The 23,270-nt window shown below is 37.9% G+C and overlaps 1 protein-coding gene and 1 long non-coding RNA gene across 3 annotated transcripts; both read left to right on the top strand.

Annotated features, from left to right (window-relative positions):
• Positions 1–2,610: 2,610 nt before the first annotated feature.
• Positions 2,611–6,969, top strand: LOC145820962 (uncharacterized). Of its 2 annotated transcripts, XM_082917616.1 has the most exons (8): positions 2,611–2,948; positions 3,818–3,856; positions 4,950–5,099; positions 5,181–5,258; positions 5,354–5,439; positions 5,595–5,643; positions 6,286–6,351; positions 6,534–6,969. In XM_082917616.1, exons 3-7 carry the CDS (start codon positions 5,004–5,006, stop codon positions 6,310–6,312), a joined length of 336 nt encoding a protein of 111 aa, XP_082773742.1. In that variant the 5' UTR covers positions 2,611–2,948; positions 3,818–3,856; positions 4,950–5,003; the 3' UTR covers positions 6,313–6,351; positions 6,534–6,969. The 2 variants fall into 2 exon arrangements, with proteins under 2 accessions (XP_082773742.1, XP_082773743.1); XM_082917617.1 differs by lacking the exons at positions 2,611–2,948; positions 3,818–3,856 and having other exon boundaries at positions 4,872–5,099.
• Positions 6,970–7,478: 509 nt separating this feature from the next.
• On the top strand, positions 7,479–8,879 carry LOC145820961 (uncharacterized). The gene is made up of 5 exons (XR_014363005.1): positions 7,479–7,867; positions 8,022–8,125; positions 8,198–8,413; positions 8,518–8,583; positions 8,687–8,879. It is a non-coding gene; the product is annotated as an uncharacterized LOC145820961 (long non-coding RNA).
• Positions 8,880–23,270: the final 14,391 nt, after the last annotated feature.

Raw genomic sequence — 23,270 nt, 5'->3', positions numbered from 1 at the left:
AAATCTGCCCAAACTTTCTTTTCAACACCCTATCATGACCTATCGCTTCACTTATTGCCCAACGCCTAACCTCCCCCTCTACGCGATTCCGCCACGTGTACGACCACGATCCACTGTCCCTTTCCCCTTCCCTGTCCATTCCACTTCATTTCAGCACGTGCCACGCCGCCTCTTGAGCCCCGCGCCATACCACTCGGTGACCCTTCACGGTCGGCCTTCTTCATGGTCAGTCCTTCCACTCGACCGCCCTTCGCGGTCGGCTCTCCTCTTGGTCGGTCCCTCCATTCGGCCACCCTTTGCTATCGACCCTCATCTTGGTCGGTCCCTCCACTCGGCCACCCTTCGCGGTCGGCCCTCCTCATGGTCGACCACCACTCTCGGTCGGCCTTGACCCTGCTGGTCCTTCACAACCCCCATTTTCTTCATTATTTCCTTCGTTGGACTAAAGCTGCACTTGGGAATGGGGGACTGCTGACATGGGTAAGCCCATAAAGATTATAGCCCACCGTTTAGGGCCCAATACGTATCTCAAATACTAAAGCCCAGCACTGCTAAAGCCCCATATAGCAATAAGAACCAATGACATCAAGGCACGTGGCGAGAGAAGGGCAAGCCACATCAGCAGATAAAGATCTGCAAAATTATTAACACGGCACATCGCCATTAATGAGGCCCCTTACAGCATTTATTGGGATAACCCCTCTCCATCGAGACAACACGCCCTCACCCTGAACAAGGTAAGCTACAGTATAGACTTTCGGCCAAGGTGACAGGTCGGAAGGGACAACGAAATGATTACCAGAGGATATAAGCAGACGTTGAGGACAAGAAGAAGGTTAAACTTTTCTATCTCTAGTCTATCTCTACAATCCACTTCTCTTCCTAACTTGCTCGTCGGAGGGTTCGCTGGGGGACTCCCCGTTCCCCATTGGACTTTTGTGCAGGTTCCCCCGTGGGCTTGGTCATTCGGACATAGGCTTGAGGAGCGTGGATCAGTCCGACCCGTTCCACTTGAAACGAACTACATCATCAGACTGACATGGGTAAGCCCATAAAGATTATAGCCCACCGTTTAGGGCCCAATACATATCTCAAATACTAAAGCCCAACACTGCTAAAGCCCTACATAGCAATAAGAACCAATGACATCAAGGCACGTAGCGAGAGAAGGGCAAGCCACATCAGCAGACAAAGATCTGCAAAGTTATTGCCACGGCACATCGCCATTAATGAGGCCCCTTACAGCATTTATTGCGATAACCCCTCTTCGTCGGGACAACACACCCTCACCCTGAACAAGGTAAGTTACAGCATAGACTTTCGGTCAAGGTGACAGGTCGGAAGGGACAACAAAATGATTACCAAAGGATATAAGCAGACGTTGAAGACAAGAAGAATGTTAAGCTTTTCTATCTCTAGTCTACCTCTATAATCCATTTCTCTTCCTAACTTGCTCGTCAGAGGGTTCGCTGGGGGACTCCCCATTCCCCATTGGACTTTTGTGCAGGTTCCTCAGTGGGCTTGGTCATTCGGACATAGGCTTGAGGAGCGTGGATTAGTCTGACGCGTTCCAGCTGGAATGAACAGCATCATCAATTAGAGACCCTAAAAATTCTACCAAATTTTTTACCAAATGTTTTACATGTGAGTCCCACACCACATTTGGTAGAACTTTTGATAGAATTTTTAGGATATTTAGCATTTTTGATTTTTTATTCATCTTCTAGAGCACTAAAAAAGACCTCATTGAGTGATGCATTACTGTTGGAAGATTATAATTAGGGGTGTACACGGATCGGATTGGTCTAGTTTTAGAATAAATCAGGAATCGAGCTGTTTTTTACGGTAAAAATTGAAACCATAACCGAACCGTCAATCTGTAGAACTGGACCAGAACTAAACCATAGAAACCGATTTGGATCGGTTCAGTTTAAGGTTTTAAGAATTTTATATAACAATAAATATGATATGTATTTTATATTAGTAAACAAATTAATAATAATTAGTTTGGTTAAGTTGGTTAGATTTTATTAATCTTACAATGATGATTAGTATTCAAATCTTATAAGAAGCGTTTTATATTTTAATTGTTTTATATAAAAATATAAAAAATAATAAACAAATATGTTATGGTTTTGTTCAGTTTGAAACTGTAATCAAAGCCTTGAAATTAGGAACTAGACCGATTTGAGCGGTTCTATCATTTTGTAACTAAAAAAATAAGACTAAATTGGTAATTTAAACCGGATTGGATCAGATTACCAATTCTATTGATTTTTTTGAACGCCTCTAATGCTAACATAATTATGGAAACCGAGAAAGGATCCGCCAAGATTAATTATTTGCACTACAAGAAATATCTGTTTTGGAGGCGTTTTTTTAATGGCGTTTTTGAAAACGTCACTGTTTCAAATATTTAATGACATTTTGTAAACGTCACCTTTTCGTTTAATCAAAACGGCGCCGTTTCATGAATAGAAGACGCTTCTGAACGCCTTCAAATGGTGTTGTCCCACGCGCTCTTTATCTCCGTCTTTTCAACCTTTATTTTGAATATAATAAGCTATTTTGATCTGATAAGCGAAAATGAAAATCTGGAGCTCTCTCTCTTTGCGCTGTCTAAGATCTTTCAAAATCGAAGTCACAGCCATTTCGAAGATCTTACATCGGTGATTCATCAGAGCCATTTCGAAGTTCTCTCTCAAAATCGATTCAGATCGGTGAGCTCTACTGCTGTCTAAACCCTAATGATCTCAAAGATTCAGATCGGTGAATCGATTCAGATCGGTGAGCTTCACTGCTGTCTAAACCCTAATAATCTCAGGGATTCAGCTCGGTGATTCAGAGATTCAGCATGGTCTCAACGAAACAGATTGGTGATTCATCAGAGCCATTTCAAAGTTCTCTCTCGAAATCGAAATCGAAGTTCATCTCAGCGATTTAGATCGGTGAGCTCCACTGTCTCTGTCTCTCTCTCTCTGTCTCTGTCTCTATCTCTCTCTCAAGCTGAACTGATGGTGCAATGTCGATTTGGTTATTGAAATCAATCCTGTGAATTCTATGAATGGTTTTGATATTTGAATGTTGATGTCCTGTTGTTTCTTCTCACTGAACGTGCTAATTGTTTGTTGGTTCATATTTTGTTTCTGAAAATATTTCATTTTATGCTGCTTTTGAATGATTTTGATATCCTTTATGCTTGTTCAGTATGGCTGTTATTCTCTAGTTGGGATTTCAGAAGTGATAAACCTGCACGATCACACCAACACAAATTAGTGTTATGTTCAGATCATGGATTTATCAAGTGGAAAGTAAAAAAAAAAAAATCTTATTTCACTTCAGTTTCTTCTTGACTTTTCCCACCACAAGTCAATGATCGAAATATAGCCCAAGGAAAAAGCTGTTAAAATTGATTGTAGGATCTTAGGCTTGTGGCAAGAAATTTCTGATAAACTTGTTCTCTAGGAATAAGAAGCTCTGTTTCATCAACTGTTAGGACAATAGGATGATGAGTGTTTGTTTTTACCATGAATGCTCTTTCTTTTCAAAGCTATCTACTATGTAAATATACCAAATATCTACGATTTTTCCCTTTCAAGTAATGATGTGGCTATGAATTATTTTAATGGCACCCCACGTTTTTCTCTATCTACATGCTTGTATTGCATGTTCATTGAAGCCATCAGTTGACTGGATTGCAGCTTCAGACCTTGGAGATGAAACTGCAAAATTGGCATTGGGCCTTTACTAGTTGTATGTTGGATATTCTATCAAATGTTTTTGAGGACAATGTGTTATTTCATTGTTCCTTGTGCAGGCACCAGAAGATCATGCTACTGCATGAGAGGCATTGAAGGTAAGTTTTATGGAATCTCTCTCTTCTTCTTTTTTGCCTTAGTTTTTTGGTGTGTGGCATCTTCTTTTTGTTCTTATATTTTTCTTCCCAATAGGTCACACATCTTCAATAATTTGTTTGTATTCAAATGGGAACTCTCTTGTTTTGCGAATCACATTATTTAAAACATAGTTTACATAATAGTCTACATGAGTGGCATCCCCATTGATTTTTTTTTTCTAATACATTTTTTTTTAAAGACAAGAAATTTTAGCTCTCCTTAAGAATAGAATAATTAAGAAGAAATGGATTTTGAAATAGGAAACTAGTTCTATGTGGATGAGGTGACCAGTTGTACAAAAAAGTGGAAAAGTATCAAGATGGTTGTGTGATTGCACGATTCCTATTAAGTTGAACATGTGAATTGAGGAGTAATTTGATCCATGTGGAGGGTGATTAAAAAAAAAATAGAGGAAAACCGAGGAGAACCTGAGATGTGGTGATAAGAAATAACATGATTAACTTAAATTTAATTGAGGATATAACTTCAAATAGAATCAATTGGAGGAAATAATTGACCCCAAATAATTGGGATATTGATTTGTTGAGTTGAGTACTTTTCAGAAGAAACAAAGAATATACACACACCTCACATAATTTGTCTCTATTTACATTATTTATTTTCATGATTACAGAAGAACATTATTGGGAATTTTCTAACCTCTTTGTATTCGTTGTTGGCTATATGGCCAAATCTTCTGATTTTCCTCTTTCCCAGCAGTCTTCTGATTTGTTTGGAATTTGGTATAAATAGGTTTGTGATTGTTTCACTGTTTCATGTTTCTTCCGTTCACGCCATGTTATTTTTTATACCAGGATACATGTTATCTATAGATGCGTGTTTATCTATAGATGCATGTTTTTCTTACTTCCTTTTATTTTTATTATATTTTTAATCTTTTTGATAGTTGAGTGTTGAGCATACTATTTGTTCAAACCTAAGCAATGACCATCTTGATTGTTCTTAAGCTAGTATTGAGTAGGACTGCCATTAATTTTTTAGTTAGAACATTTTCACCAAATCATACAAATTTGGTTACCCAAACATTTTCAGAATGCAGCATGTGTCTTAGTTCCTGGTGGATTTGGAGATCGTGGTGTGAAAGGAATGATGCTAGCTGCAAAGTATGCCAGAGAAAATAAAGTTCCATATCTTGGGATTTGCTTGACCATGCAGATTTCTGTTATTGAGTATGCTAGATCTGTAAGTGACGTTCCTTCCAATAGATTGACATGTTTCATATGACAGACCATGTACTAACCTTATTTTCATCACATGTTTTAGGTTTTGGGTTGGGAAAAGGCAAATAGTACAGAATTTGACAACGAGACACCCAATCCTGTTGTAATTTTCATGCCAGAGGTGCTTGCATTGTATTGCATTTTTTTGAGCTACTCCTTTGCAAGAAACACTGGTTATAGCAAATTAATAACCATCATCTTTCTATTTTTATACAGGGTTCAAGAACACATATGGGAAGCACAATGAGACTGGGGTGTCGCGAAACGCCGTTTCAGACTCCTGATTGTATCACTGCAAAACTGTAAGAGATATCAATGCTCCATTTAATAATTTCCAAAAGTGAACCCAACATCCCTTTCTGCGAGATATGAATGTCCACATTTTCCAATCAAGTTTCTTTGATTTTTTCAACTTCCTTCATGCATGCATAATACTATATTCTCTGTTTATTTCTAGGTACCATAATTCAGAGTATGTGGATGAACGACATCGGCATAGATACGAGGTTAGTTATGGAGATTGATTTGGTGGAAGAAAAGTGTTCATAGACATAATACTTATCACGGGATATATACTTGCCCATGGCATTATTGTTATAGGTGAATCCAGATATGATTGACTTTTGGTTGAGCTGATTTTCTTTACTAGACACTTGAGAAGGTCCTAATAATCGAACCTCATACTATTTTCCGGACCCTTTAGGTTGAAAACAAGTGCATAAATGTTTTTGTGTTTATTTGCTAGATGGCTTTCAGTTTCGGGATGAATTTCGCAATTTGCAGTTTTTATACGTTTACATGAGAAACACTAGTTTTGATAGTTTATTTTCTCAGTTCATGTTTGGTGGCTCAGAAAAGTATGTTCTTTTAAAGTCACATTATTTGAACTATTTTAATATCTTCATAGCTTACTCTTTTAGAGTCACAACAGCAATTGACTTTCTCCTTTTTTGGATGTCTGCAATTAGCATGTATTCCTGAATTTCACATACAGCTTTCTAGTCATACCTAGAAATTGAATTTGATTTATTTATTTATTTGTTTGGGTTCATGTGACTTTTATCAACTTTGATTGCTCAGTCATTAATTACTTTATTCTTTCAGGAACACTAATTGAAGACATTATGATTATCACTTTCAATGTGCAGGCCACAGATATTAAAAAATGTGAATGAGGTGCTGACCTTATGGAACTTCCATATTGTACCGTTAAGGTAAATAGTAGTTTTTGTCTTTGAGTTTTAGGATATGTAATTATCATTTTAGCATCTCTAGTATTATTTTGTCCGTTGAGAACAAGATTTAATGCAATTTAGTTGCACCAAATTAAGTATTTCAAGATTTATGAATGAAATAAACTAAGCATATCCTCCCAAATTTCTTTAATATGCCACAGGTGCATCGTTTAATGTGCCTAGAGCTTAAGAAATGCATCGACAAAATCTCGCAGATATTTTCGTCCATTGAATCTTCTCGACCAGGATGCCAATCAGGAATGAAGGTTCTGTGCGCTTTACACCTTGCCATGGAGAGAGCCAATTCACTTATTCTGCACTGCTCTGAGTCTAGTAAACTCTACTTGGTATTTTTCACTACTATTTACATAATTGATTAAACTGTTGTGATTTTTTGTTTTAATTTTTGTTGAACATGCTTATACCAATATTGTCAATCTATCGTGTGGGATTGAACATGCTTATACATATATTGTCAATCTAATGTGTGGGATTGAGTTTCCATTAACCACCTCATCAACTGAAAGAAAATTTTCATTCAATCTTCAACCTCAAATACTTCCAAAAGCCAAACAAAATGGGTCACAGCAGAATCGAACTTTACATAATGTAAAGCAGTTTTGTCAGTGAGGTTCACCTCTTAAATGTTATAATATTTATCCACCTTCTTGTCAGGACATAAGAAGATAATAAATTGAATGGCTTAATCACAATATATGATTATCCTCGTGTGTATATATATATACTGAATTGAGGAGGTTACAATTTAGGAAGGTAGAATAACAATAAAATCAAATATAAGGAAATATGCCTAAAATCCTGTAATCACACAATATACTGGATTCATACAATATACAGGATTCACATATTCCAACAAGGACCGTCTAGGTTAGATCTGTGTGAGGTTCTATGATTGAATTGATTATATTAAATTATATTGTGTGGAAATAACTGAATAAAGTTCTATATTTATATCTACAAAAATTATATACTTTAGGAATTGTCTATATTGAGTTCCAGTAAAGCATATGTAAAAACTCTATCATAGAACTTACATTCAGCAAAAAGAAATCTAATAGTCTTATCAAAGTAAGGAATGATGGTCTTTTATTACAAGGGAAATTGGAATAATATAAATTGAAGTTTTATTTTTGGTGCAAATGATAAAAGTGCACATTAAACATTTTTTTTTTGTTGTTTTTTTCACACTACTTATCTTAGGAACTATTTTTTATAATTTAACCCCTAACTATTACTTTTCACTTTTTAAATTCTCATGTAATTTAACAGCACAATATTAAATGCTATTAAATGAAATTATGAAATGGATGTTATACATGTGCATTATTCTATTTATGTATTTGGTTGTTTCCAGGTAATTAAGAACCAATCTGACCTCATTGATAAAAGATGAGTGTTTTACTCAGACATAAGAGATGACAATCCATTGAATTCCATTGTGTCAAAAGTGAAAATTGTGCAACTTGCGGCAAAAGTATGACCATCACTTACTTCTGGCTACTGATATCTTTGTCTGTTTGTTTTTATTCTTATGATTATTTTTGTCTCTGTTTGTGTGTGTGTGTTTCTAAAACTCTGTTCCTGTTTATTGCTTTCCAAGTTTCTGAAATGTTTTCTCTGTGAAACAGGCTGACTTGGCTGAAAAAGAGAATACTTTTGTCTTCAGACTTGTATTATGATATGGCATATTCATTGCCACACTTTTCGTTTACAACTCTAGATACAGCTACAGGTTAGTATGTTTACCCAAGGACTACAATCATTTTTTAAAATGAATTCTTCTAATAGATGTTGTCTGCTTCAGCAAATCCAGAAAACTTAAAGATGGATAGTGATGCATCCTCAATAAGTGAAGCTAGTTCAAATAGTGCACTAGGAGACAACTGACGCTGCAAAGTCTTCCCAAGTTTCTAGATGTCAAGAGTATCGGATGACTTTACTAGATTTATACTCTGGATGTGGAGCCATGTCAACTGGTCTCTGCCTTGGAGCATCCGTATCTGGTTTGAAACTGGTTACTGTAAGTCATGAAGTGATTGTAAATGTGATTTTTGTAAAACTTGTTCTTCTATGCACTCTTCCATGCAAAGGCTTATATATGTTTTATTTGTATTTGTTTATTAGAGGTGGGCTGTGGATATAAATTCTAATGCATGCGAAAGTCTAAAGTTGAACCATCCTGAAACTGAGGTAGTATATTTGTTCCCTTTCCTTTACTTTTTTTATTAGTAATTTATATATATATATATATATATATATATATTTATCAAGGACAAGTCCAAAATGATTATAGGTGAGAAATGAAGTAGCAGAAGATTTCCTATCTTTGCTTAAGGAGTGGGAAAAGCTTTGTAAAGAATTTCAATTGTTGGGTTCCCATCAATCAGAAGATTCCAATTCTGAACAAAACAGCTTGGACAGTGATGATGATGTTGATGATGGCTCTAAGGTTCCTTCTGGAGAGTTCGAAGTGGGAAAATTACTGGCCATTTATTATGGTGACCCAAACAGTGTCAACAAACATGGGCTGTATTTTAAGGTATATAGACTTTAACCAAGAATGACCTATGAATGTCTTCCAATGTGATTGCTTGCTTTCATGGATTTTTTTGCCTCACCAACTTAATTGATCAAAACAGATGCTTATTTTGATGAACAAATTGGTCACCTTTTGTAGTTCAAAAAGTAATAAACACTTAACATCTGAAGGAAAGAAGGAAGAAAACTAGTTCGCATGTCTCCGTTGTCCCTTGAAAACAAATTTATATTGCCTGTCCAGTTATATATGTGTATGTGTGCGAGTAAGTGTAGATACGTACATTTGTTCACTTGTCTGCAACTATGACTGATGTTTTTATTGTCCTGTGTTTTTAAACTTTTATTGGCTTTAAAATTTTTCAGATATCAGGTGGTTGGAGACACACCATGGCACTGACATCTGATGGAAAACTTTACGGTTGGGGTTGGAATAAGGTTGATGACTTAATTCTCCTTTATTTTTTTTAATTGAATGCTACTGCATCTCTATATCATGAAAAAGTTTGCTAGTTTGATAACAAACAGAAGAAGGTATTGCTATCTCCATCAACCAATTCGAACTTTCTTTTTCTTGTACAGTTTGGACAGGTTGGTGTTGGTGACAATGTTAACATGAGACAATAAGGCATAAACTTGGGTTTAACCTGCAATTAATGAGAACCAGCATTGGGGAATGCCTTGCACATAAATGGAAGAAGGACCTTGTTTACTTGATTGTTTAAACTTCGATTGTTGCCTTAAGTTAAGAGGACTCATGAATTAACCCAAAGCATTTTCTAGTATTTGTTAGCCAAAAAACATCCTTAAAATATAGTAGTTTTGCCCAAACACATAAAACACTTGGTCATTATTACTCAGTCTCTTGTTCTTAGTAGCAAGAAGTATGCAAATCAGATGGCACCTGAAACATTGAGTTGCAGTCTCACAAAATGAGACACACATCATTATCAAATGTAACATAATTATCCTTTCGGCCTGATTATTTATCATTGTGGGTATATCATATTCTACCCGGATTGTGTTTATGCCCCGTTTACAACCTGCACGACCTGATTAATCTGTTAGGTCTGAACCGTTTCTTGCTGTATTCTGATCTTAGTATATATTATCTGTTATTATGGGGATTAGGGATGTTAGGTCCCTGTGTTGTCAAATCCGGAGACAAAATCTTGTGTTGATTCAAAACTATGTTTTTCTGTTTTTGTACTGTCCGCTCGAGCGGAGACTCTTGAGCTCGAGCGTAGATTAGCAGGTCACAGTAGTTTGACAGGGCAAGCACAGATACTGGAAGGTGTAATTTGACGCTCGAGCGGAAACTCCTACGCTCGAGCGCATCTCTGTTTCTTCGTATGCAGTTTTTTGTTCAGTCCGCTCGAGCGGGCTATGGTGAGCTCGAGCGGAGATCGCGATTCAGATTCCTATTTAAAGCTGCTAACGTTGTTTTGTTTGGGACGTTTTTCCTAGATCTGAGAAAAACAAACTAGGGTTGTGTTTAAAAGTCTTCTTGGGAAATTTTTGAGAGTTTTTCTTGATGTCTTGAGAAGAGTTCTTCACTCAGGATCTAAAATACATACATCAAGGAGTTGGTTTCTTTAAATTCAAGAGAGAGTTCTCTTCGGTGGATTCCGAAGATTCTAGCATATAGTTTCGAAAGGTGTTTGATTCTATATGTGAGTGAGGTTGTGGAATCAACTTCAAGATTGATCAGTTCCGAGATGAAGTCGTGAAAAAGAGTTACAGAAGATTCGAAGACAGATTGACTAAGTTGGGTAATTTGTAAGATATCTTTGTAATCTTTTTACTTCAGTAGTGGATTGATTTATGGCGTTTCGCCCGTGGTTTTTTAATCACAGTTGGAGGTGTCCAATTGTGGTTTTTTCCACGTAAAAATCTTTTGTGTCGATTTATTATTTAATCTGTCAAAAACAAACAATCTAAATCACTTTCGTAAGTGCTTGTTGATTTAGATTGTGTGTTTTGGTTCTTTTTGGGATTTGGAATATTTTAATCTTGATCTAATCACGAATTACTTAGATTTTCAATTGGTATCAGAGCGGGTCACTCTTTGTTTTTTCAAAACTATAGGAGTGTGATTTTGTGTGATTAGTATCATGGATTCTATTCGTGAAGGTAACTCCACTCATAGACCCCCTTTACTTGACGGTACAAACTATTCTTATTGGAAAGCTCGTATGAGAGCATTTTTAAAATCCATTGATGAGAAAGTTTGGCACTCCGTAATCTTTGGGTGGAGTGAACCTACAATCACCATTGATGGGAGTGATATTCCTAAACCCCTGGATAAATGGGACACAATCGATTACCAGAATTCGAGTTGGAACAGCAAAGCTCTCAACTCCCTCTTCTGCTCTGTCACACCTGAAGAATTCCGTCGAATTTGCACATGTGAAATAGCAAAAGAGGCGTGGGATATTCTTGAAACGATTCACGAAGGTACCACCTCTGTTAAAAGGGCAAAACTTCAACGTCTCACGTCCGCCTTTGAAACCCTTTTTATGCGCGACGATGAGACGTTCGATGAATTTTATGCAAAACTCAGTGATATCGTGAATTCCTGTTTCACTCTCGGTGAGAAAATCCCGGAAGCAAAAGTTGTTGGAAAAATTTTGAGGTCCCTTCCCGAGAGGTTCCAACCAAAGGTGACAGCCATTGAGGAGGCTCAGAATGTTGATACCCTCAAGCTCGATCAATTGGTTGGAAATTTGCAGACTTATGAAGCCCACCAAATTTCTAAGAAAAAGCAAAAAGAAAATATGGCTTTCACGAGTGCACATGAGACTGCAAAACCTCCGGAGACTGAATTTGATTTAGAGTCTGAGATGACGGCTATGCTTACAAAACAGTTTAAAAAATTTTTGAAAAAAAAGCCGAATTTCAGAGCCCCTATTTCAAAAGATAAGAGTAATGACAAACCCAAAAATGTTCCACCAAAATTTGCTCAAACTACTGAAAAAAAGATTGTTAGGGGACCAGGGGTCAAGTGTTATGAGTGTCAAGGCTTTGGTCACATTGCCCTTGAATGCCCTTCGAAAAAGAATCGAAAGAAAGTCTACACTGTAACTTGGGATGATGAAAGCGGGTTGGAGCAAGAACCCGAAGAACCTGAATCTGGAGAAGACGGGGATAGTGCTTTTATGGCTTTTTGGTCCACTTTCACTCAAACTCTTCCAAAGCCAGCGGAGTTAGCTCGTGGTCAGAACTTGCATCATGCTCCTACTTTTGATGGGAGTAACTACCTGTTTTGGAAAATCAGAATGAGGGCTTTTCTGAGAGCCTTTGATCCAGAAGGCTGGCAGGCCATTGAAGAAGATACAGAAAGTGTTGACAGTCCGAGCAATCTGAGAGCCCTTAGCACTATTCGTAGAGCAATTTCTGCTGAAGAACAACAACGGGTTGTTCGTTGCACAAAGGCTAAAGAGGCATGGGAAATTTTGAGCCAATTCCATGAAAGAGGAAACTCACATTCACCACCATCCAGCGACTTTTCAGTCTTAGTTGCAAGATTGGAGGAGGCAAAGGAGAATGAAGAGCAAAAAGAGGATGATGAGACATCTGAGGATAATGAGGAGATCAATGGCGATGAACTACAACAAGCCTACGAAAAGCTGTACGAGGAATCTTTGAATTTGTCCAAACTCAACGACAGACTCTCTCTCAAGCTCAAGACATGTGAGGGTGAGAATGTCAGGCTGAAAGAAGAACTTGTAGCAGCAAAGCAGAATATTGTCAAGATCTCGAGTGACAGGCAAGACTTATGTGGAAAATTACTATCCTCTGAAACTGAAAGGAATGAATTTCTGAAGGTGTATTCCACATATGAAGAAAAGCTTGAAAGTCTTGAGCTGTCACAAGCCAGATTGGAAGAGATAATCTGTCAAAAGGATGAAGAGCTTCGGGTTGCTAGAACCACTATTGCCATGTGGAACAAAGGTTCAAAATCCTTAGAAGACATCCTCGGGTCTCAACAAATGGGTTGCGACAAAAGCGGGTTAGGCTATGATGCAACAGCACACAAGGGACAGGCCTCTACTTCACATGACAAGAAGACTCAAGCAAAGGGAAAATTGAAGGTAGACCAGGCTGATCTCTCTCTCCGTCTACCGAAAGCTGGTAAAATCAACAAAAAGGAGGTAAAACCAGTTTTTATTTGTCATCACTGTGGTAGGTATGGCCACATTCGTCCTTACTGTTTTGAACTCTTTGGTAAGGTGTCTCAAAAGGGTAGAAAGTCTAATACTTTTTGGGTTAGGAGACAACCTTACATGTCTAGGCTGAACACCAAGACTAAAAAGATTTGGATTAGAAAAGAGGATTTGACTTGTTTTGTTGCTCACACTGCTCTAAAAGCACGTGATTCACACATGTGGTATCTTGATAGTGGGTGTTCTCGTCATATGTCCGGTAACAAATCCTACTTCACCTCCCTTGAAAAATATGAAGGAGGAATTGTTACCTTTGGAGACGGTGGCACTTCGAGAGTCATTGGTAAGGGCTCTATAAGTGTTGCTGGTCTTCCCAAGCTAGATAATGTTTTACTAGTTGATGGTCTTAAAGCAAATCTTTTAAGCATTAGTCAAATGTGTGATTCCCATCATGAAGTATTGTTTTCTAAAAATAAATGTGAAATTTTGGATAAAAAAGGAAATACTGTCTTACATGGGGTTCGCACATCTGATAACTGCTATGGGATTGTTACAACTAATGATCTCACTTGTCATTCTGCCATCATTAGTAACATTGATTTGTGGCATCAAAGATTAGGTCACATGAATTTCAATGACCTAACTAAGATTGCCAACAAAGAGCTTGTGAGGGGAATACCTAAACTAGGTAAGAATTTGAGCCATGTGTGTGGACCATGTCAGCTTGGAAAGCAAACCCGTGCTCCTCATAAAAAAGTGAACAGCTTTACAACCAAACGTCCTCTTGAATTAGTTCACATGGATTTAATGGGTCCTACTCGCACTGAAAGCATCGGAGGTAAAAGATACATTTTTTTAACTGTTGATGATTTTACTCGATTTTCGTGGGTAAATTTTTTAAGGGAAAAATCTGATACGTTTGATGCTTTCCAGGCCTTAGTCCCTAAAATCCAAAATGAACAGGGTGTTTCCATTGGGCGTATCATAAGAATCCGAACTGATCATGGTCGTGAATTTGAAAATAGTTCGTTTTCGGATTTTTGTGATATGCATGGAATCAAGCATGAATTTTCTGCTCCTATTACTCCACAACAAAATGGAGTTGTTGAGAGGAAGAACAGGGTTGTTCAAGAAATGGCTAGGGTCATGCTCCTTAGTAAGAAACTTCCTCCTAAGTTTTGGGCTGAAGCCTTAAATACTGCTGTTTATGTCATAAATCGCGTGTATTTAAGGCCCAGCACTTTACAAACTCCATATGAATTGTGGAAGGGGTTGAAACCTAATGTAAAATACTTCAAAACTTTTGGGAGTAAGTGTTACATCTTCAAAGATAGAGAGCCTTTGGGCAAATTTGACTCCCGAAGTGATGAAGGTATTTTTCTAGGGTATTCAACCACTAGTAGGGCCTTTAGAGTCTATAACCTGCGAACTTCATCTTTAATGGAATCTATCAATGTGGTTATAGATGACACAGGTGCACCTACTCCAGCAACAAATGAGGATGATAATGATGAGTCTCCAATCTTGGACACGGAATCACAAAATCAAGGAGAAGGTGTGGACCCATCACAAGAAATGGTTACAGAACCATCTTCACAGGTAAGGTCAAGTCCAAAGAGTGCTCCAAGGGACATAACTCCTGTTGCCCCTGTCACTGCGAGTCCTGAGCTTAAACCATCAGCTAGGGTGAAACTAAATCATCCAGCTCAACAGGTGATTGGAAGTGTCTCGGATCGAATGAAAACCCGAAGACAGATTCGGGATGAGGTATCACATATGTGTTATGTTTCTTTAATTGAACCTAAAAATTTTAAAGAGGCCTTGCTAGATGATAGTTGGGTCAATGCTATGCATGAAGAATTAGGTCAATTTGAACGTAACAAGGTTTGGACTCTAGTTCCCAGACCTAGAGACATGAATGTGATAGGTACCAAGTGGATCTTTAAAAATAAATCTGATGAGAATGGTATAGTTGTTAGGAATAAAGCTAGGTTGGTTGCTCAAGGCTACACACAAGTAGAGGGTGTTGACTATGATGAGACGTTTGCCCCAGTTGCACGTCTCGAATCTATTCGTATTTTGCTTTGTGTTGCATGTTTTCTTGGCTTTAAATTGTTTCAAATGGATGTGAAAAGTGCCTTTTTGAATGGGTACTTGAGAGAAGAGGCATATGTTGAGCAACCAAAAGGGTTTGAGGACCCTAAATGTCCTAATCATGTCTACAAGTTAGACAAGGCTTTGTATGGGTTGAAACAAGCCCCTCGAGCTTGGTATGATAGACTTACTACATTTCTTCTTGACAATGATTTTCAAAGGGGTAGTGTGGATAAGACCTTGTTTGTGAAACATACTAAGTCTCATATTCTTGTTGCTCAGATTTATGTTGATGATATTGTGTTTGGATCCACTGCTGAACATCTTGTGAAATATTTTTCGGAATGTATGACACATGAGTTTGAGATGAGCATGATGGGAGAGTTGTCTTATTTTTTGGGTCTTCAGATTAAACAGTCTCCTTCAGGTATATTTGTGTCTCAGTCTAAGTATGCGAAAAATCTTGTGTCTAAGTTTGGTCTTGAGTCTTCCAAGCATGCACGCACTCCCATGAGCACCAGTCTTCACCTCTCCAAAGATTCCTCTGGTATTGATGTTGATCCTACCCTTTATAGGAGTATGATAGGGAGTCTTTTGTATCTTACAGCCAGTCGTCCTGATATTTCTTTCAGTGTCGGTGTCTGTGCTCGTTACCAAGCCAGTCCTAAAGAGTCTCACCTTCTTGCGGTAAAACGCATCATCAAGTATGTTAATGGGACTTTGGGGTATGGGGTTTGGTTTTCCACTGACACTACAGCCGAAATTACTGGTTTTTCTGATGCCGACTGGGCAGGATGTGCTGATGATAGGAAAAGTACATCTGGGGGGTGTTTTTACCTTGGGAATAATCTGGTTTCTTGGCATAGTAAAAAGCAGAATGCCATCTCTCTTTCCACTGCTGAGGCTGAGTACATTGCTGCAGGGAGTTGTTGTGCTCAAATGTTGTGGATGAAGCAAATGCTTCATGATTATGGGATAGAACAGAACACTCTTACTCTTTTCTGTGATAACACAAGTGCCATAAACATTTCAAAAAATCCTGTCCAACACTCTCGCACCAAACACATTGACATTCGTCATCATTTTATTCGAGAGTTAGTGGAAGAGGGCCTTGTTGTTATTGAGCATATTCCCACTGAGCATCAAAAAGCTGATATTTTTACAAAACCCCTTGATCTTCTTCGGTTTGAGTTCCTTAGAAAGACCTTGGGTGTCATGCTCGATCACTAGAGTGTTACTTGTTTCTTGAGTAGGTGTAAATGTTTGTGCCTTATGAATGCTTGGATGTGATAATCTCATTATCATTGATATCTGTTTACTTGCATCCAATTTTTATACACTACTCATGCTGCTTACAAGATCTCATTGTTCATTGGTCATAGCTCATTTTGAATGCCCATGCTCATTAACCTCATGATCTCATTCTGTACACATCCTTGAGATTAATTGTTGCAGGGGTTTCCGCACAAGTGATCAAAGTTCTCTATGGACCACTAACAGTGTTTCTTGTACTTTTACTGTGGAATTGACCGATACTAGCATATCATGGGTGATGTTGAGTCTCTTAACCATCCACCATCTGTTTTCACTTCCACGGTTTCTCCCTCAGTTCCCTGAAGTCCGGGCATTAGGAAAAGGCTACCTCAGAGGCACCAACCAGGCCATCCTTTATGATTTCATTTTTCTCTGGTTTGGTTTCCATACTCTTGAGAGTGAAAGCCACCAGTGAGTGCCCACAAGAAAAGAAAAAAAAAAAAAAAAAAAACTCTTTGACTGAGGGGGAGCCTCCGCATTTACTCAACAAATACCCCGTGATTCCTAGTGGTTTGACTTTTCACTGTATTGTTGAGTTACTCTTGATGGAGGTCCAGCCATCCGATCACTACTAGGATTAACTCTAGCTCAGTGACCTCTCATGGATTGCACACACACACTTTTTATGTGAGCTCTCATATTGGATTTTGAGTTGTACATTCTCATGTAGCTTATGATCAGTGATTATATTTTTTTTGCTATGCTCATGATTTTCAGTGTCGTTTTTTTTAAATAAAAAGGTGCAAGTTCACACGTTTCATGAATTGTGGATTATTTCATCTTAGTATTCATTTGGCTCAGTCTGATCATCTATTTTTGTTTCAGGTCTCACCTCGTGATTTTGCATATTAGAGTGTTTTTACAAAAAAAAAAAAAAAAAAAAAAAAATTTTTGTTCCGCTCGAGCGGAATTTTTTACGCTCGAGCGTGTTTTTTACTCTTGCAGCAGTTTGTTCGTGTTTTGACAGTTCTGAGAGATGGTTTTTTGAGCTCGAGCGGCCTTTGTCACGCTCGAGCGGGAGTCTGCTTGCAGTATTGTACGCTCGAGCGGTACTCAGTATGCTCGAGCGGACCTGTTTCATACTTAACTCCCTCTCTTGACTCTTCGAGGTATTTTTTTTCTCTTCCTGTTTCATTCTCTCGATCTAGGGTTGGTCGTGTGGCTGCATTGTGGTCGATTCTCCTCCCATTCATCATCTTTCCCACTGATTTGCTCTTTGGTAAGGTTTATCCTCTCTTATTTTCCCGTTTTCTTGTTCTATTTGGTTCGATTGGTTGTTGGGTTTGTAGCTTTGTGGGGTGTTGTGTGTCGTGTCTGTGGTTCTCTCTCTCACATTCTTTTTCTTTGTCTGTTTGTTTTTTTTTTTTGTGTTTTTTTTTTTGTGTTGTGTCTGTGGTATTTTGAAGATCTCTGTGTTCCTCCTTTCATGGGCTGTTGAGGTCTCTTTGTGTGGGTAACAACTTGGGCTTAGATACACTGCTGTGGTTTACTCATGATCCATACTTATCCTGTGCAATTTCTCTCACATTTTGTGTATTTATTATGAGTTCTTCCCTACCATGCTTTCATGCCCTGTTTTTTTTGTTATGCCCTGTTTTTGACTTGATTCTTGCACTAATGTTTTGTTTTGGTTTGTTTTGGTTTGGGTTGGGGTTTGGATTGGGTGTCATAGTATCTTCTTCGGTATGTCTGCTCCTGCTCCGAAACGCCGAAAGGCCACCGTTTCTCGCCCTACCTATAACCCTGAGAGGTTTCAGTCGGCCTCTCAATCCAAGTCATTCCTTAAATCTTTTGTGACTCGAACCGTTCATTTAGAACGTAATGTTCAACCCGATACTTTTGAGTCCATCAAAATTCGATCATTGTTCGATCCTTTAGGTGGTGACCTTGTTTTATCTTTTTCGGGGCGTCAGAATCTCGATTGGGTTCGAGAATTCTACTGTAATATGGAGGGTATACGGGATTATGAGCCATCTTTCACCACTTGGGTTAGGTCCAAATCCATATCTGTCACCCCTGCTTTGATTCGCCAACTTCTACAGCTTGAACAAGTTTTTCCTCAATACTATCCGTTTCCTGTACCTGATCGTCCTACGTGTGATTTTGATGAGGTGTCTTTGGAACTTTGTGGTGTTGCCCGTCATTGGCCTAAAGGCGGTTTGATTCAACAGTTTGAACTTCTTCCGGAGTTCAGACTGCTTAATTTGATTGTCTGTGCCAACATTATTGTCACCACACATTCTTCCGAGGTCAAACAAGACCAAGGATTCATTCTGTCTTGTATTGCCAATCACCGTTCTATTGATCTCGCCTCTCTTATTATCACCAAGATGATCAGTGCCCATGGCCATTCCAAGCTTGGCCTTCCTTACGGTTGCTTGATCAACCGACTTTTGTCTGACCTTGGGACTCCTATCCTCGATGATGATGAGTTTGCCTCTCCCTCTCGCCCTTTCACAAAGAAAACTGTCTCCCAGAGTCGGGCTCATGTTAAGGGGGAGTCCTCTCGGGCTGGTCCTTCTACAGGTACTACAGCTGGTCTTGCTGAGGAGGCTGAATATGATGCTGCTACCGCCGGGGGTGAGGAGGATCCTATTCCACCTGTTCCACCTCGCTCGTTTCCTGCTCAGCTTCGGCATTTTGAGGAGGCTATGACTCGGAGGTTAGACTTTCTTGATGCTCGCTTTGACGCCTTTGATGGTCGTCTTGGTCAGCTGGAGCAGACTGCTGCGCACACTACTTCACAGCTGGATCACATCATTTCCTTACTGACGCTTCAGCCGCCCCCTCCTCCCTCTGGTGCTTGATATGTTGCTTTCTTCATTCCCGGTCAAAAAGGGGGAGAGTTTGGATACATTTGCTTTGATGGATTTGATGGATATTGATGGTATATTTTGTTAATGGTTGGATATTGTTGATATCTTTTGTTTCGTTTTGTCTTTTGGTTATGATACATGGATCTTTTGATATATTTTGATATTTTGTTCTGTTGGTTCTATTGAATGGATACATTTTGTTATATTCTTATATTTTGATATTTTGTTCTGTTGGTTCTATTGAATGGATACATTTTGTTATATTCTTATATCGTTCCACAAGTTTTGGTTTTTCTGGTATGTTGCTCGTTTTTTCACAGGTGAATGGTGGATGATGAATTGGATTGATGGATCGATATATGGCAAGATTGGAAGATTGGAAAGCTTGTTTGTTTATAGAATTATTTTGAGTGTTTTTGTGGTTGTTTTTTTTTTTAATTTTGTCTAGTGCTTGTGTTCAAGGACTTTTGTTTAGAATAGTTTTGTCCGGGAATTGACAAAGGGGGAGATTGTTAGGTCCCTGTGTTGTCAAATCCGGAGACAAAATCTTGTGTTGATTCAAAACTATGTTTTTCTGTTTTTGTACTGTCCGCTCGAGCGGAGACTCTTGAGCTCGAGCGTAGATTAGCAGGTCACAGTAGTTTGACAGGGCAAGCACAGATACTGGAAGGTGTAATTTGACGCTCGAGCGGAAACTCCTACGCTCGAGCGCATCTCTGTTTCTTCGTATGCAGTTTTTTGTTCAGTCCGCTCGAGCGGGCTATGGTGAGCTCGAGCGGAGATCGCGATTCAGATTCCTATTTAAAGCTGCTAACGTTGTTTTGTTTGGGACGTTTTTCCTAGATCTGAGAAAAACAAACTAGGGTTGTGTTTAAAAGTCTTCTTGGGAAATTTTTGAGAGTTTTTCTTGATGTCTTGAGAAGAGTTCTTCACTCAGGATCTAAAATACATACATCAAGGAGTTGGTTTCTTTAAATTCAAGAGAGAGTTCTCTTCGGTGGATTCCGAAGATTCTAGCATATAGTTTCGAAAGGTGTTTGATTCTATATGTGAGTGAGGTTGTGGAATCAACTTCAAGATTGATCAGTTCCGAGATGAAGTCGTGAAAAAGAGTTACAGAAGATTCGAAGACAGATTGACTAAGTTGGGTAATTTGTAAGATATCTTTGTAATCTTTTTACTTCAGTAGTGGATTGATTTATGGCGTTTCGCCCGTGGTTTTTTAATCACAGTTGGAGGTGTCCAATTGTGGTTTTTTCCACGTAAAAATCTTTTGTGTCGATTTATTATTTAATCTGTCAAAAACAAACAATCTAAATCACTTTCGTAAGTGCTTGTTGATTTAGATTGTGTGTTTTGGTTCTTTTTGGGATTTGGAATATTTTAATCTTGATCTAATCACGAATCACTTAGATTTTCAAGGGATATGAGATTGGAGTGATTAATCTGTTAGGTCTGAACCGTTTCTTGCTGTATTCTGACTGCAGGGAGTATCTTTTTCCCATGGCTGACATTGTAACTCCAAATTTAAAAGAAGCATCTGCTTTACTTGGTGGTGTTCAATTGGAAACAGTCGACGACATGCGTTCTGCTGCAAAATCTATCCATGACATGGGTCCACGGTTAGTGCTTTGCATTTGAGTTTTTATTCTTTTTGAGTTAGGCTTATCAGAAGCTGACAAACTTTTCCACAATCCCTCCAAAAGTAGGAAAAATTATATTTCGACACCTTGTTGTTTGGCACCATGTCACTTTAGCGTTGAATTTACTGACATGACACTTATCTAGTCTTTGTGAAGGTAACTGACACGTCACCTTTCTCATGGATTCAGTAGAGTCTATTAGTAGAAGTTTGGGCAATGATAAAGATATGAATGCCAATTGTGATTTGTGAGAGGGAGGTTTAAGTGTCACGCTAGGCACTGTGAGAGGCAGGTTTAACTTTGAGTTTGCATAGTCAATGTGTACATATGGGCTTGCTCTTTTATTTCTTAGAGCAGATTACTATTGTTATTCACCCAAAAAAAAAGATTACTATTGTTATTATGGTGGTTCATATTGTTATTTATTGAAATAAATGAAAAAACCAATTTTAACCTAGACAGAGTAATCTGATTATCACATTGTCTGAGCTTGAGGGATCATTTATCAATTCACTTTTTGCAGGTGGTTCATGTTGTAAAATCAGATTCCAGACTCGCAAATAATGATCTACCTGTTGATATCCAAAGGTTGAGATGTCGTGCTCTGTGTTATTCAAAGCGGACCTCAACCTGCTACACTTGAGGGCAGCATTTCACGAGCATATCGGTGATGTTATGGGTGCCTTGCGAGACTATCGAGTTGCTGTCTCTGTTGACCCAAACCATGAGATGCTGGAACTTCACAGCAGTCAAGAGCCATGAACCCCCAAAACACAAAATAGAATAAAAAAAAAAAAATGGGGTTTTTTTTTATTTAAAATTTTAAATATTGTGTCACCATTGTATATTTTGTGAGCATGTGCAATGCCATGTCCATGTTTATCTTCTTTATAATTTTTTGGTAATCAATATCATGGACTGTCCTCACCACTGTTTCCAAATGGCATGGATTCATCAAGAATCAACACTTAAAACTACGGTAGAGTGAGTGTTAATTTATTTTGGAATGGATCAGCTACTGCATGGATTTAACTTATTGGATTTTTTTCTTGAAGGATGTTGTATTGGGTACTATTATAGATGTGAGGGAATAATAATCTCACAGAAATATGTCTGTACAAAATTTTATTCATTATTGCTATTTTACAAGTATATTTTTAAAGTTAAAGCTTACAAAATTAGTAGTTTAAAAAAAAAAGGAAAAAAATCTATTGCGGCGTTTTTTAAAACGTCACTATAGTTATATTTTTAAAATAATAAAAAAGCTATTACGACGTTTTTGAAGCGTCGCTGAATGCTGTGTGACGTCATGTTACCGTTGGCTGCGACATTTAGCGGCGTTTTTATAAACGCCGCCTATACTAATTTTACGACGTTTTTAAAGCGTCATAAACTTATAGCGACGGCCGCGTCCTCGACGTTTGGTGGTAAGCGTCACTAAAGGAATTAGCGGCGTTTTTCACACAGCCGCTAAAAGTCATTTTTCCAGCAGTGTTGATTTTTTTCAACTGTTTTCAAAGCCCTTATGTTAATAATTTCAAAAAAGCCTTACTGATACATTAACATAGACAGGTTTTGTCGATAAAAAATGTTAGAGATTTTAAATGATTTATTAAATATTTTACATAATACTCACACAAATATAGGTCCTATATTCATCTAAGTATGGCGTATAATATTTGATAATTTTTTTGGGGGTTCTTAATATTGCTCAAAATGCTTTAATGACGCATAAACAAAGACATGTTTGGCTTGTCTATGATTTGGATTTCATCTTTTAAATAGAAAAAGGAGCCCATTGTAAGAAATTGTTACATTTTTATTTTTTTTTTGGTAGTGAAAGTTATATAAATTTTTGTGGTATGTTGTAGTATTTTGTGATAAAAGTTACAAAAGCGAATTTATGGTGTACCCTCTAAAATTAAGAATAGCAAAATTATACAACTTTGTTGTAAAAGTTACAATACTTATGATGAATAAAAAATTATACTTTTTTGTGGAGAGAAAAATTATGTTAATTTATAATAAAAATTACGAATTTCTATAGTGTTAGTCTGCCATGTGCACTGTTTAAGGAGTGTACATAATAGCTTTTCCCCATTTGAGTAATCAACTTAGGGGTTGTTTGGGGTGTCCTAAACTAGTACACTTTTTAACTTTTTGGACTAAAAAGTTGAAGAAAAAAATATAGTTGTTTGGGTTAACTTTTTGACTTTTTATAGAAAAATGTGTATTAAAAAATTATATAAATTAGTATGTAGGAGAAGATTAGGAGGGTGAGTTGGACAGCCGTATTATTTAGGTAGATG

This window comes from Camellia sinensis, chromosome 3 (assembly GCF_055761805.1).
Source record: "Camellia sinensis isolate YWXY chromosome 3, ASM5576180v1, whole genome shotgun sequence".
NCBI classification, from domain to species: Eukaryota; Viridiplantae; Streptophyta; class Magnoliopsida; order Ericales; family Theaceae; genus Camellia; species Camellia sinensis.
The sequence above is the reverse complement of the archived record's forward strand: the minus strand, read 5'-3'. Positions and strand labels throughout refer to the sequence as shown.